Source organism: Pelobates fuscus, chromosome 3 (genome assembly GCF_036172605.1).
Source record: "Pelobates fuscus isolate aPelFus1 chromosome 3, aPelFus1.pri, whole genome shotgun sequence".
NCBI classification, from domain to species: domain Eukaryota; kingdom Metazoa; phylum Chordata; class Amphibia; order Anura; family Pelobatidae; genus Pelobates; species Pelobates fuscus.
The window spans coordinates 363624787-363638665 of record NC_086319.1 but is presented as its reverse complement, the minus strand read 5'-3'; the positions used below and the strand labels follow the sequence as shown (position 1 = coordinate 363638665).

Genomic DNA, 13879 nt, shown 5'->3' with positions numbered 1-13879 from the left:
AACCCTTTATCTGTTCACTTGTCCTTTTTCCTATAAATATTTTTAAGCTGGATAGGAATCTTTCATCACAGGGGCCAGGGCCATTAGTCTTTGACTAAGAGGCTAACAAGCAAACTTCTCTGCAAGGTTCTGTAACAGATTACAACTCTAGGAACTGCTTTAATATGCATGCAATATCCGTAAAAATATTTAAAGGGACACTATAGTCACCAAAACAACTTTAGCTTAATAAATCCATTTTGATGTATATGATCCTGTCCCCATAGTCTCGCTGCTCAATTCTTGGCCATTTAGGAGTTAAATCACTTTGTTTATGCAGTCCTAGTTACACCTACCTGCATGTGACTTACACTTCCTTTCTAGACACTGTGTGTAAAAAGTCATCTAATCTTTACCCTTCCTTCATTGCAAAGTCTGTTTACTTTGGTTAATAGCCTGCATGAGCCTCATGTGTCTGACTAAAGTTAAATTTACAGAGCAGAAGATAAAAAGACTTCTAAAGTAAGTTACATCTGATTGACAATGAAGCTATTTTCCATGCAGGCTGTGTGGACTAGAGAAGGTGTGACTAGGGCTGCATGGACAAAAACAAGTGATTTAACTCCTAAATGGCAGATAATTAAGCTGTGAGACTTCAGAGGCATGATCTACACAAAAACAGCTTCATTAAGCTAAAGTTGTTTTGGGGGCTATGGTGTCCCTTTAATTTCTCTCAAATAGTTCAATGAAGTTTATTCAAGCACAAGCCTTCCCCAAGGCAGACATGTTTATTTAGAAATTCCATTCCATCACTTGCTGGGCTGCTGTGTTCAGCAAGGATCAACTGATGGGAGTGTATGTCTATCCATAGTTAGTGACAGTTGCTTGGTTTCACAATCTGAACTGGTTAATCAAAAAAGGGAGCAGCTTCTGCCTTGTTGCTGTGTGTAACCATAGCAGCGCTTAGAAGCTTTCAATACTTTCTATGGTACTTCTGACATCTAGCTGGACTTGCTGAGGGGACAAGGGGAGCACCTCACTCACATTCCACACCACCCAAAAATCAGGTGAGCCCACTGTGTGCCCCTTAATATGTTAAGGTGCCTGGAGACATAAATCTGGTCATGGCTGATCAAAAGTAGCCCCCACCACTACTACATACAAAGCATAATGGTAGTTATTGTTCTACCAGTCAGGGTCTGGTTAAACCACCCCCATTTGTTCCCAGATATGGTATGATGTCTATTTACTATTAGTTTCTGTACTTTTCATTTCTTCTACCCCGATCTGTCCTGGACTATTGGATAGCTTTGCATTGGTTACTTGCTTGGTACACACAGGGTTATTTTGTGTAGAACGTTTTTGCATACAGCTTTCAGATATGTGTTTGTTAATAGTATGTGATGGCATTTCATTATTCACATGATTTTCATCACTTTGACTCGTGTCCTATTGATTAAGACTATGGAAACTGGCGTTAAATAATGTTTGGTTATTAGGTAATGCATAGATTCCACATTTTTCTTTTAATTTAGATCTGAACTGCTAAATCGTTTTTGCAATAAGTTTTGCTACCTTTTGCAAGCTTTTCCATACAGCTTGAAGTGTCACATGAATAGTGCACTGCTGGCCAGAGATTTGTAGTACTCACACTGTGCTGAGAGATACAGGGATAGTGCTGCCCAGAGATTTGCAGTATTCACACTGTGCTGAGAGGTACATGAATAGTGCTGCCCAGAGATTTGTAGCATTCACACTGTGTTGAGAGGTACATGATGAATAGTGCTGCCCAGAGATTTGCAGTACTCACACTGTGCTGAGAGATACAGGGATAGTGCTGCCCAGAGATTTGCAGTATTCACACTGTGCTGAGAGGTACATGAATAGTGCTGCCCAGAGATTTGTAGCATTCACACTGTGTTGAGAGGCACATGATGAATAGTGCTGCCCAGAGATTTGTAGCATTCACACTGTGCTGAGAGGTACATGAATAGTGCTGCCCAGAGATTTGTAGCATTCACACTGTGTTGAGAGGTACATGAATAGTGCTGCCCAGAGATTTGCAGTATTCACACTGTGCTGAGAGGTACAGGAATAGTGCTGCCCAGAGCTTTGTAACATTCACACTGTGCTGAGAGGTACAGGAATAGTGCTGCCCAGAGCTTTGCAGCATTCAAACTGTGCTGAGAGGCACATGAATAGTGCTGCCCAGAGATTTGCAATATTCACACTGTGCTGAGAGGTACAGGAATAGTGCTGCCCAGAGCTTTGCAGCATTCAAACTGTGCTGAGAGGCACATGAATAGTGCTGCCCAGAGATTTGCAATATTCACACTGTGCTGAGAGGTACATGAATAGTGCTGCCCAGAGATTTGCAGTATTCACACAGTACTGTCCTCTGGGATCTTTTCTACAATTAATCCACTGACTTTCCCTGGCTACATGTTTATTCCACTTACTGACCACAACCCAAACACTCCCAGACAAGCACACTCCCAAGCCCACAGATGCATACTGACAGTTACACTCACACAGATATACATTGATGGATATATAACAGGCAGACACACACACTGCCAGGTTCACACCACAGATATACACGAATAACCACTGTGAAATTCTCAGACACGCACACAAATATTGAAAGAAAAATTGATTTTAGCCACCATCCTGTCTAGAATGAACTGTATGTAATGTGAGGACTCCTTTCACTGTCACATACTTCCTTAGAATGTTAGGAGGAAGTGACATAGAATCCTCACAGCACTGCCACGTAGGACTGCGAAGGGAGTGGGCAATGTAGTCCTGTTAATAGCTCGCTCTTTTGCAAATCTACACTGTGGTCAAGTTAGTTGAGATATATATTGTAGCGAAGCTCTGATATCCTGACTGGATATCTCCACTGAAGTTCCCTCTAGCCAGAAGAAGTCTCTTATTAGTGTTTATAGCCCATTTCCCAAACACCAGATGACACATAGTGCTGGGGAGAATAACAACAGTTATTGAGAACAATGTGAGCTTATATACACAGACAACCAGCATGGGGTCTTCAACCAAGTTCCAGGTGATCCCGCCCTGCTGTCTCTGTGTCTGGGAGAAGATTGCAACATCCACCACATTACTCAATTATCTCCCAGGCACAGAGAAGGCCATCAAGAAAATACCTCAAAAATAAATTTAACAACAAAGAACCCCCCTGCACATGATATATCCCCAGATAGTCCAAACTAGAGCACCCAATCTGGAAAAATAGCACCCCGATCCCTCGTTTGTAGAGAAAAAGCCACTCGTTTAAGGTTTTGACTGGCCGCATGGAACTGTGTTCGGCTTGAACTTTAGCCACGCCCAGTCAAAACTTCAACTGAGTCTGGAGGTTCCGCTGGATATTCTGGGGTTTGCATGCCGAAAGCTCAGAGTGGCTTGCGGTCAGGGCACATACGGGCTGGTTCTTCTATAACTTGGGGAAAACGTAAACTATGCAGTCCCATATGGTAAATTATACATCCCTGGACAGGTCTCAATTCCCCAAGTGTGTGTTCCAAATATTATCCAGATCGGAGCTGCCAAGCCCGAGGAATAACTAAATACAGTTTCGACCAGGCGCTGGCCACAGCTCAATCTGGCATGGGGTTCCTGGCCTGTTGCAGCTAAGTGCCAGTCTTACACTGCAGCTCCTGTGGTCTTGGAAAAGGGGGCTCCCCCTGGCTCTTATGTAGAGATTGTAGGTAGTGACCCTCTGTAGCCCCCCTGCCCCTCCCCCCAAATAGCGCTCTCCTTGGCTTCCGAAAAAGGAGATAAACCATTGGTAAACTTGATTGGGCACATGCGGTAGATGATGCCAAGCCGGGGTTCCAGAGAATCAGGACTTGGTCCCGCTGATAGTATAGCAGCTTCCCAGGATACTGCTACCGCTCAAGTTGTGAGAGCGCTCAAACTAGAGTACATGGTAGGGAGGAAGAGGAGAGCCAAGGGAGTGACATAGTCTTTTTTTTTTTATTCTTTATTTAGCAGGTGAAGTATGACAAAACAGCCGTTTCATTGTATCACAATTGATAAGTACAGTCAAGATTTGCAAACAATGGTGTCTAACGTGTTCGCCTATTTTTAAAAAAAATAACTATTGGTAGGTTAGTGATGCCCAGAAGTCTGGGGGTAGGTAGACGAGGTATCTGCCACTTTCGCAGTTTAGGCTAGAACGTGATTCTATGTGTCTGTGGGGGTAGTGTAGCACCCAGGTGATGCAGAAGCCTCTAACCCATGAGGCAATGGGGGGGGGAGGGGGGGATTGTAAGCTTGAAGCACCCAATACCGGTATGAGCATTGATATCTATCTCTAAGGGGTGGGTTTCTGTTGCAGAGAGTCCCGTTCTCTCCCTGGCACAAAGGGAGTAATTGCTGAAACGTCCCAATTATGGCTGGAGCTAGTTGATGGGGCTGCTATGGCTATGCCAGGGACTGAAGAAAGGCCGGGCCCTCTGTGGGGCTTGTTGCTCGCAGGGTCTTCCCGTCTTTGATGACTGTGAGGGATCTTGGGTAAATCCAGTGGTAGGTGAAACCCGCAGTTTGTAGCGCTTTGGTGATGGGTTTAATCGATTTCCTCCACATTACAGTGGGCCTGCTAAGGTCTAGTAAGAAGGTAATGTTGTGGGTTTCAAATTGAAGTGGGGTTTTCCCTTTTAGTGCCGTGAGGAGTCTCTGTTTATCTGCGACCGTTTGGCAGCACAGGATTAAGTCTCTAGGAGCCGTGGTGGGTGCTTGTGAAGATTTTGTGATACAGTATGCCCCGTCGAAGGCGAATTGCTTGGCGGCTTTCGCAGGCAGAATGGTTGCCGCTAAACGTCGTATGAAGTGGGGAATTTCTTCCGGTGGGAGCGAGTCTGCTACCCCTCTGATTTTGATGTTGCGTTGCCTTCCTCTGTCGTCCAACTGGTCTACTCTTGTGGATAATGAGGTATGCAGTGCTCTGAGTTGCTGGACAGATTCATTCAGGGTAGTCATCCCTTGGTTGAAGTCCTACACGTCCTCCTCAGTAGCTTGTACTCTGGCAGCTACTGCTTGCACTTCTGTCTTGACCAGATTCAGTTCTGCCTCGAACATGTTCTGGAAGTGCATGAGTAAGTTAAGTATGTCTTGCTTTGTGGATGAGGCCGTTCCATTTGCTATGCCTGGGGCTACGGCTATTACTAGCACCATGTCTGGCTCTTTAGGGGTTAGAGGACTGGTTACTGTGGGCAGGTTACCTCCTGTGTCCAGAAAGCCCCAATATGCCTCACTCGGTTCCCGCAGGAATCCCGCGCTGTAGGCCCGGCTTCCCCGCCATTGTTTTTTGCCACTTGCGGGGAGAATGAATGGCATCTGCCTGCTCGCGTCCGCTTCCCCCTTCCGATTATGGTGTTTTTGCGTCGGTAGCACTCTTGGCTCCGGAGATATTTTTGTTTTTTTTCGGTGGCGTGCTCAGAGCTCTTTAAGATGGCATCTAGCTCGGTGTGCTGCTTGACTCCGCCCCCGTAACATAGTATTTTGATAAAGCAGTATAACAGAGTCCTGTACCAGTAGTCCAAGAAATTATTCAGGCTCTGCAACATTTACATTTCCCCAACCAGATCTCATAACATTACAGAGCTCCATATTGGCCCCAGTGTTTGACCCCATACTGGAATACTGGCTGTACCACCCTGATGGCAGCCTTGACCAGGCAGCACCATTTATGTCTCTCCCAACAGTATGCGAACGTGTAGCTGTCTGGAACACATGGTGACATGGTAACTCTAATTTCCCAGCTTTTTCCATAACATGTTAGACTGCTGACCTATATGAGAAGGTCAACATAACTTGTTGGCTCATCACCATTACACATGCCAGAGAAGTCAGCAAACCTGTTTTCCTAGGACATACCGTGCTTATCCTGCAGCCAGGGATTATACATGCAGTATGCTAATAAGACTCACAATGAGTTCTTTTTGCTGTGTTCAGCCATGCTCTGCTGCCCTCAATGTACTTACTCTGGAAGGCATTCCCTTGTCATTTTATTCACAATAACTGTTATTATCTCGCTGTAGTGATTATGGTGCTAGCGTGCCCCTGGTGACATTTCCTGATTCTGTGTCAAGACCCATTGTAAAGCGCTACGGAATCTGATGGCGCTATATAAATAATAAAAAAATAATAAGACTTATTCGGGTAGTCTGACACCAACTGAGTGTCACCGAGGCACCCACAGCCTAGGCCCTGGCTTGACAAGTGAGAAATTAATGTGAATTCAAACTGAATTTCAAATTTAATGTCAAAATAGCTGAGCTGGAATGGAAGGTCAGCTATGCTTTCAGTTCGGTTACTGTGACCTTAAATATGAAATTCACTATGAATGGTCACCTTAGTGAATAACCCTGATATGGTCATTGCGAAAATTACATATCTATCTTAGCAATGTTACTTTCTCCATATCTGGATTGCTTTCACTAGCTGACAATAAACAGTGTTAATCAAACTACGGACTAAGAATCTTCTAATTTACCCTACATTATCTGCCCATTCACTCTGGGTCTCTCCAAATCTACCGATATTATTAACAGTATTATTACCAATTATAAGCTCCACAGCACTTTACTGTTATACAGTGAGGATATTTGACAAGTGACTAACATACATAATGACTAGAATATAAGCTCTAGAGCCCTTAACACCCTCTATTCCAGTGCGTCCAACTTGTCATGTTGCAAATACTTGTCTGTTAGTCCACCTATTGTACAGCGCTGCTGAGTTTGTTGGCCCTTTATAAATAATAATAATGTTGACGGAGAAGATTTGAAGAAGGTCACGCTCAAAGAAGCTTCTAATCTATTCTTGGAGATTCATAAGGAGACCATTACTTTAATCCAAGATAGCATTGTCTAATGAAACATTGAATATTTATTCACTCTTTTGTACAATTAAAGCACAAATGATCATTAAAAAAAAATATTGATTAATTCAAGTGTCCTCAAAACATTGATTGGTATTATATGCTGTAAATTAAAAGGGAGGTGAATTTTCTCAAGATCTTAAATATTTTGTGTACTTATCCCTATTTACCAAATATGTATTTGTGAGGTGTGACTGGGGTTCCTTGTTATAACTCTGTCCTTTGCACCTGGCAGTCAGCATAGTGAAAGAATACAAAGGAGAGGATAAAAAAAAAATATTGGAACAACGTTTCTATATCTCGTCTTCCTTTGCAATGTTTACCCTGGTTTTGCTTAGTCTGAACTGGATTGTTACTTAATGATTTATTCACTGTTAACTAGGGGATGGTTGACAACACAATTAGCAAAATTGTAAGAATTTTCCAATTCAGCTCATTTGACTTTAGTTATTTTGTCCCATATTTTGCAATTCAGAGTCTTTAAAAAGACATACACAAACCTAGTGTCACCATGAAAATAGATGTCAATACTGAGCATAGACTATTAAAACCCTTACATCATATTTTAACAGAAATATACTTGCCTTAATGTCTGCTGTTTGAATACACACTTGGGTCAAAAAGCATTCTGCATGAATATAACAATTTACTAAACATTCTAAATAATCTGAACAATCTGTTCAAATTTTACCTTCTCACACGTTTTGAAAAGTGAATTACAGAAAAAAAAACTGACAAAATGTATTTTTTCTAGATTGTATTTTATTCTTAAAATGCTGGCGTCAGACACCAAATATCCACAGAACTGGGCTGGCTAGTGATGGCCCAAGGTGAAGTTACAACCAGCAGAGGGTTTAAACTCATCTGTGCAGCGTGTCAAAGCAAAACCCTGAACATACAAACACACAGACACCATGACCACTTCATACCAGTGACGTGGTCATGCGACTTGCAGTAACTCTTTAATTTTACTCTGTCTGTATGTTTCAACTGCACTGTCAAATCACCCCAAGTATAACAGGTCTCTTAATTCAATTTATGTTTAGTCATAGTCTTTTGACTAAAAAGCTGTTTTAGTTGCGTTTTAGTCAACTAAATCTCCAGAAGATTTTAGTCGACATGGGTTTAGTTAAAGCCTATATCTGTCTCTTTTCCCCTTTCCCCAGCCTCTCTGTGTCTCTTTATGTCCTCCCAGACCCTCAAGGTGTCTCTCTCCCAAGCCCTGGTCTGTCTCTTTTGCCTCTTCCACATCCACTCTGTCCAGTGTTAATTTTGGCGGCAAATTTCAATTTAGTTTTACTCATAGTCTTTTGACTTCAAAACCATTTTAGTTTTAGTCGTATTTAAGTCATCTGAATTGTTTTAGTTTTAGTCTAGTTGTAGTCAACTAAATTTAAAGAATGTTAGTCGACTAAAATTTGACTAAAATTGTTAGTCGACAAAATTCTCACTGGTGCATTGGAAGAAACCAGACACTCCTACCCTTAAAGAAAGGATCTTAAAAATAAAATATCTGAGAATTAAGGAAGAGTTTCAACATTCACTCCCTGATACAAACCACAAAAATGTATTAGACCCCCCCCCCCCACATTCCTTACATCACCCCCTTTTACACTAAACCTAACACACCCCTTACAAAATCAATATTACTACATTATTTTGGTAATTGCCACCTCTCACTCCTCCCTGACCATATTCCCCCTTTCCCACCACAATCTCCACTAGTTTAAATCTCTCCAGTCTCCCAGTTTACGCACATGTTTAGCCGTTTATGGATTACCTTAATCCAGTCTTGCAGTTTCTGCTAATTAAGGACACAGACAATGCAGCGTCATCAATGTATATCTCGCTGCTTGCTCTTTTTTTTTGCATGGCATATTTGAACAAAATGTATATTTTGTTTATTTTAATTTGTGCCTTATTGTTGTACATCTTTTTCATATATGGGTAAATATATGAACACAATGATGTGTTAATGTGAAGTCTATCCACACAATGCGTTCCTCTGACCCTACTTTATCTAGCTTCTGCCTGCTATAAAGATAGATGGAGGGCATGGTCTTTGGTCAGCTAAATTAACACAGTTCACATATTCATAATCGATTCCATTATGATAAAAAGCAATTAAAGTAAGCCTTGTCCAGGTGACCACCATTCAATGGTCCCCAATTAAGTTACTTGGTTTACCAGCAACAGGCCTGAATATTTATATCTACCCTTCAAGACACCACACTCCAGTCCTTAAAGGACCACTATAGTGCCAGGAAAACATACTCGTTTTCCTGGCACTATAGTGCCCTGAGGGTGCCCCTACCCTCAGGGACCCCCTCCCGCCAGGCTCTGGAGAGAGGAAGGGGTTAAACGCTTACCTTTCTCCAGTGCCGGGCGGGGAGCTTTCCTCCTCCTCTCCTCCTTCCTCGAAACGTCATCGGCTGAATGCGCATGCGCGGCAGGAGCCGCGCGCGCATTCAGCCGGTCGCATAGGAAAGCATTTACAATGCTTTCCTATGGACGCTGGCGTCTTCTCACTGTGAGAAGCACTCAAACGCCTCTAGCGGCTGTCAATGAGACAGCCACTAGAGGTTTTCTAGGCTGTATTAACCCTCAGTATAAACATAGCAGTTTCTCTGAAACTGCTATGTTTATAAAAAAAAAAGGGTTAATCCTAGAGGGACCTGGCACCCAGACCACTTCACTGCCTAGAGTGGTCCTTTAAGGTACCATTGGAGTGGGTGAAATGTTACATAAAATAACCAACAAAGACCTGGTAATGTGTCCACAGTAACAGGTGGATGTATAAGTTCGATGCATGCTTATACATAATTCATAAATTAATATGTCTGTCAGAGGTGTTTTTATTGTAGAATTATGTTACACAATATGGATAAAATGGATAAATACATGCTCCTATAAAGATATATATCTATATATATATATATAGATATATATATATATATTATATATATTATCTTTATTATTATGTTTGGAGGGCTTTTGTGCATGAGATATCAGTGTGAATGTTAAAAGATTCCATATTTTTGAATTTGTAATGACCCTGTTCTTTGTGGTGTTTTAGGGATTGTGCTTATCCTGTCCTTTATATTGATCATCTCATGACAGTGAGCTGAAGTTGGAAGAACCTGAAAGCATTGCTACGATGTGGACAGTGATGACTTATTAGTCCCCTTTGTATTATTGTCATATGTTCTGGACATCCGCTCTATATAAATGTCATATAGGGTATACAATGGGTTCATTGGTTTGCCCTCACGCTACGACCCTGGTGGTGGCCACCAATACCATGTGGACACTGGAAGAAGGTCTCCACGATGGGTCTCCAAGGATATTACAAACAGCCGGCATGGGATGGAATCTCCAAGACCCTTTTCTTTATCTGAATTGGAAAGGAACATTGAGGTGAGTTGAGCAAAGTGTGATTCTTGATGTAAATGAATAGTGATGTATCATGTATTAGAGATCAATCATTTTTAGCCATCTGAGTAAGATTAAATGCACAGCATGGGGTCTATTTATGAAACAGTTTATCAGGATTCATTCCAAATGAAGTTCTTACTTAACTATCATCAGAACTGAAGAAACAAAGCTCACCTAACTTCTGTTTTATTATATATTTATGCCTCTTCCCTTAGCATCCATGTAACCTCACTATCTGCATGGTATGTCCATCTATCCACAACTGACTCAGATTGTAGAATAAATTGGGACTGAAAACCCATCTTTCCCTATTCTATGTATTAGTATGTATATATTATCTGTATTTTATCCACTAATGGAACTCTATAGTGCTAGGAAAACAAAACTGTATTCCTCTATTTCTTTAGGTCCCTCCCAGTGTTTAAAGGGTAAAAAAAAAACTCTTTGCACTTACCTGTTTCCAATGCCAAGGTCCTTGGCGCTGGATCGGTCTCCTTCTCCAGCAACGTGACACACATAGGGAAACCAATGTATGGGGAATGCCAAGGGTGTGGTAGGTCTTCCCTACATGAAAGCATTATATCAGTGCTTTGTTATGTGGATTTTGAAGACACAATGTGTGAGGACGTTCAATGTCATTTTCAACTCTCTTAGAATCCAGGAAACACCTCTAATGGTTGTCTGGTAGGCAGCCACTAGATGTTGGCTTAACCCTGCAATGTAAACATTGCAGTTTCTGCTCTGAAACTGCAATGATTTACATTGCAAGGATAAGGGGACGGGGACACTGCATCTAGACCACTCCAATGAGACAAACACTTTTTATTTCAAAACAACTTTAGTTTGGTAAATTAATATAATTTGTTCAGTTAGATGTATAGTGATCTTCCTTTATCAGTGACAGTGTTAAAGTTTGAATGAACTGAATATAAGGTGAATGATCTGAATATCTTTTTGTTTTGTTATTTTACTTTTAGAAATAAATTATTGTGTCAGTTGCCTTTTTAACTTGTCATTCTTTGGTTTACCTCTTAAAAGGCCGCTAGCCATTTAGAATCTGAGTTTTTGAATGGACAATGGCGAGACTACAACCGAAGCACAATCAGCCCAAGACAAGCAGACAGATCCAGATCAGTGAGTCCTCTAAGAGGCATCCATTCTTTGGAATGTTCCAGGTATATTGGACTCTTCCAAGAAAGTTCATACACTGGGAAGTTGAGAGTTACATTGAGAGTTCATTTTACCATGTGCACATTTCTAATATTCTATAAAGTATATTAAAAAAAAAAAAACAACAAAAATTCTGCCTGGTACACTCTAGGGTAAAGTAGTATCACCATTTTAGAATAGTGTCCTGGGGTCCACCGTGTTCCCATTGCCAACTCCTCTCTAGCTGAGCCTCCATGCACTTGGCTTAGCTCAATGGTTCAGGGAGGTGGTCATTGGCTAAGAGTGCACAGCTAAGAGCCAGTCCTGCACAGCATCATTCTCTGAGTCACTGTGTGGTCTGAGCAGAGCTCACTGCATATCCTACAAAGCATAGGGGTTTGCAGCAAATGCAGTAACGGCAAACATGGGTACCCTTTTCATATTTTAATATTTTAATTATTTGTTAGTGAACATATTTCCAATTGTATTATCTATATACGGTATTAAAAAAGTGTGCGTCCACTCCAGCCTGGATTGAATTGGAGCATTGTCACCTCTCAAACATGAACTCGCACATCTGAAAACTCTTTCTTGTCATATTCCTTAAATCAGCAGTACAACCACCTTTGAGGGCCAAGGAACGACTGGTTCAGTTTGATTCAATTTTGAGAACCATTGTACTAGAAGGAGTAGACGTATGTTTAAAGAAACATACTTTTTATTATACAAAAAGCTAAACAATGTGTGTAATACTGTCCTCTCTGTCTGTATGCACAGTAAGCTGCCAGTTGGCACGGACTATATCAGGAATGTGTCAAGCCCACCACTATCGAGAAGAAATTCTCTTTCCCGCCTCCCTACTTGGTCCCCTGATGAATCTATCCTGGAGTCCTCATTGAACCGTAGAGGTTGGAGTGGGTCGGAGGTGGATCTTAGAGCATCCTTGACTAAGAGTGCTCAGAAAAGGGCAGATCTTGTGCAACGTCTGCGAGACGCTCAGGGGCAACTGGAGGGACAATCAGATGAGCTGAGGAAACGGGACAAGGAACTGGAATTCAGTAGAGCTAAAATAGAACTCCTGGCTGTAAAACAAAAAGTAAGAACATTGTATAAGTTCATGTACCTAAAATGTTAAATGTTTTCTTTAACAGCCTGTCTTGTAATGTTTAATTATTTTCAGCAATTTTATTTTAAATACAAAATGAAATAAAATACTTTTAGCTAATCAAGACTTCCATAGGGTACAAAGGACATTTAGCATCAACAGACATGTCAAACGAGTATTTTCTCATACATATGAAAATCCTAGGCTTTGTTTGGCTGCTGGTAGCAGTTTTTGTTATATTTTTCTTTTTGTGTATGTTTTTACTTTGATATGGTTGTAGTCTTAATGTCAGGAGTTTGATGCACCACAGTGTTTAATTTTTGTTTTTGGAATTCACAGATTATGCAAATTAAAGGAAAATATATTTTATCATTATTATTATTATTTTAAATTAAAGATTTCTTATTTATAGCCCCGGAGTGCATTCTTTTGTAATTCATATATTAATAAATATCTCCTCGCTTAGACTTGATTGATGGTGCGGCCATATTTAAGTTCTCTTAGGAAGCACAGCTGACATAAACACAAACTGTGCAGATGATCAAAGCTAATGTCTAACATTTTGAGCTCAAGTGCTGGACATCTAAAAAATACACTCTGAGAGAGTTTGTAGCTGGTTTCCACAGAACAGTTTTCGAGGACTTAAAATGGCTACTCCGCAGTTAAGTCATAAGCCAGGAGAATGTTAGAACCAATATAAAAAAGAGTTATATGTAATCAATAGAAAACCAATATACAACATGGATATATGACATGCAATGTCTAATTTTCAGTTTATAATAAAAAAAAATAAAACAAATGGTGACAGTTTTCTTTAAATCAGAGCTGGACAAAAAAAACAATGGCGATTATTCCTCAAATTTACTTTGTAGCAACTGGAATCATCAATATCTCAATTAGAGAAAGAGAAGGGCTGGCTGGAAGTGTCTCGTTATGAGGACAAGAAGCAAAGAGGAGAGCTGCAAGACAGGTTAGGATATTTGTTTCTGAATTTGAATAAGCTGAAACCACAATAAGGAGACCATATATGTTACTGGATACATTTCACCCCAAGCACCAACAGTAATTGCCCAGAAATCCTTATTTAACTCTCAGAATCCGGCCTCAAAGATTGATTTAATAAAGGATTCTTTTCCAACTCTGCTTCCCTCTAGCCCGGTATTTAGGGGGTAAATACTTTCCCGTAGTATTTTTTTGAACAAGTGCATGTACATCCCCCCAAAAAAGTACAATGAGTAGCAAATATTCAGTAAAAATCATACACTAGTAACTACTACTATATCTTATTTAGTCTCGTATTGTCATGGTTT

The 13879-nt window shown here is 40.9% G+C and overlaps 1 protein-coding gene across 2 annotated transcripts in view; it reads left to right on the top strand.

Moving 5' to 3' along the window:
- Nucleotides 1-946: 946 nt before the first annotated feature.
- LOC134603388 (myosin-2 heavy chain-like) overlaps nucleotides 947-13879 on the top strand; it is a 58024-nt gene continuing 45091 nt past the window's right edge. The window contains exons 1-5 of one of the 2 annotated variants that reach the window (XM_063449301.1): nucleotides 947-1046; nucleotides 9957-10297; nucleotides 11354-11490; nucleotides 12242-12560; nucleotides 13442-13539. In XM_063449301.1, the coding sequence (XP_063305371.1) occupies nucleotides 10109-10297; nucleotides 11354-11490; nucleotides 12242-12560; nucleotides 13442-13539 (743 nt within the window). In that variant the 5' untranslated portion in view covers nucleotides 947-1046; nucleotides 9957-10108. Of the gene's footprint in view, nucleotides 1058-9956; nucleotides 10298-11353; nucleotides 11491-12241; nucleotides 12561-13441; nucleotides 13540-13879 lie in introns of both variants that reach the window. The other variant, XM_063449302.1, reaches the window with a different exon arrangement.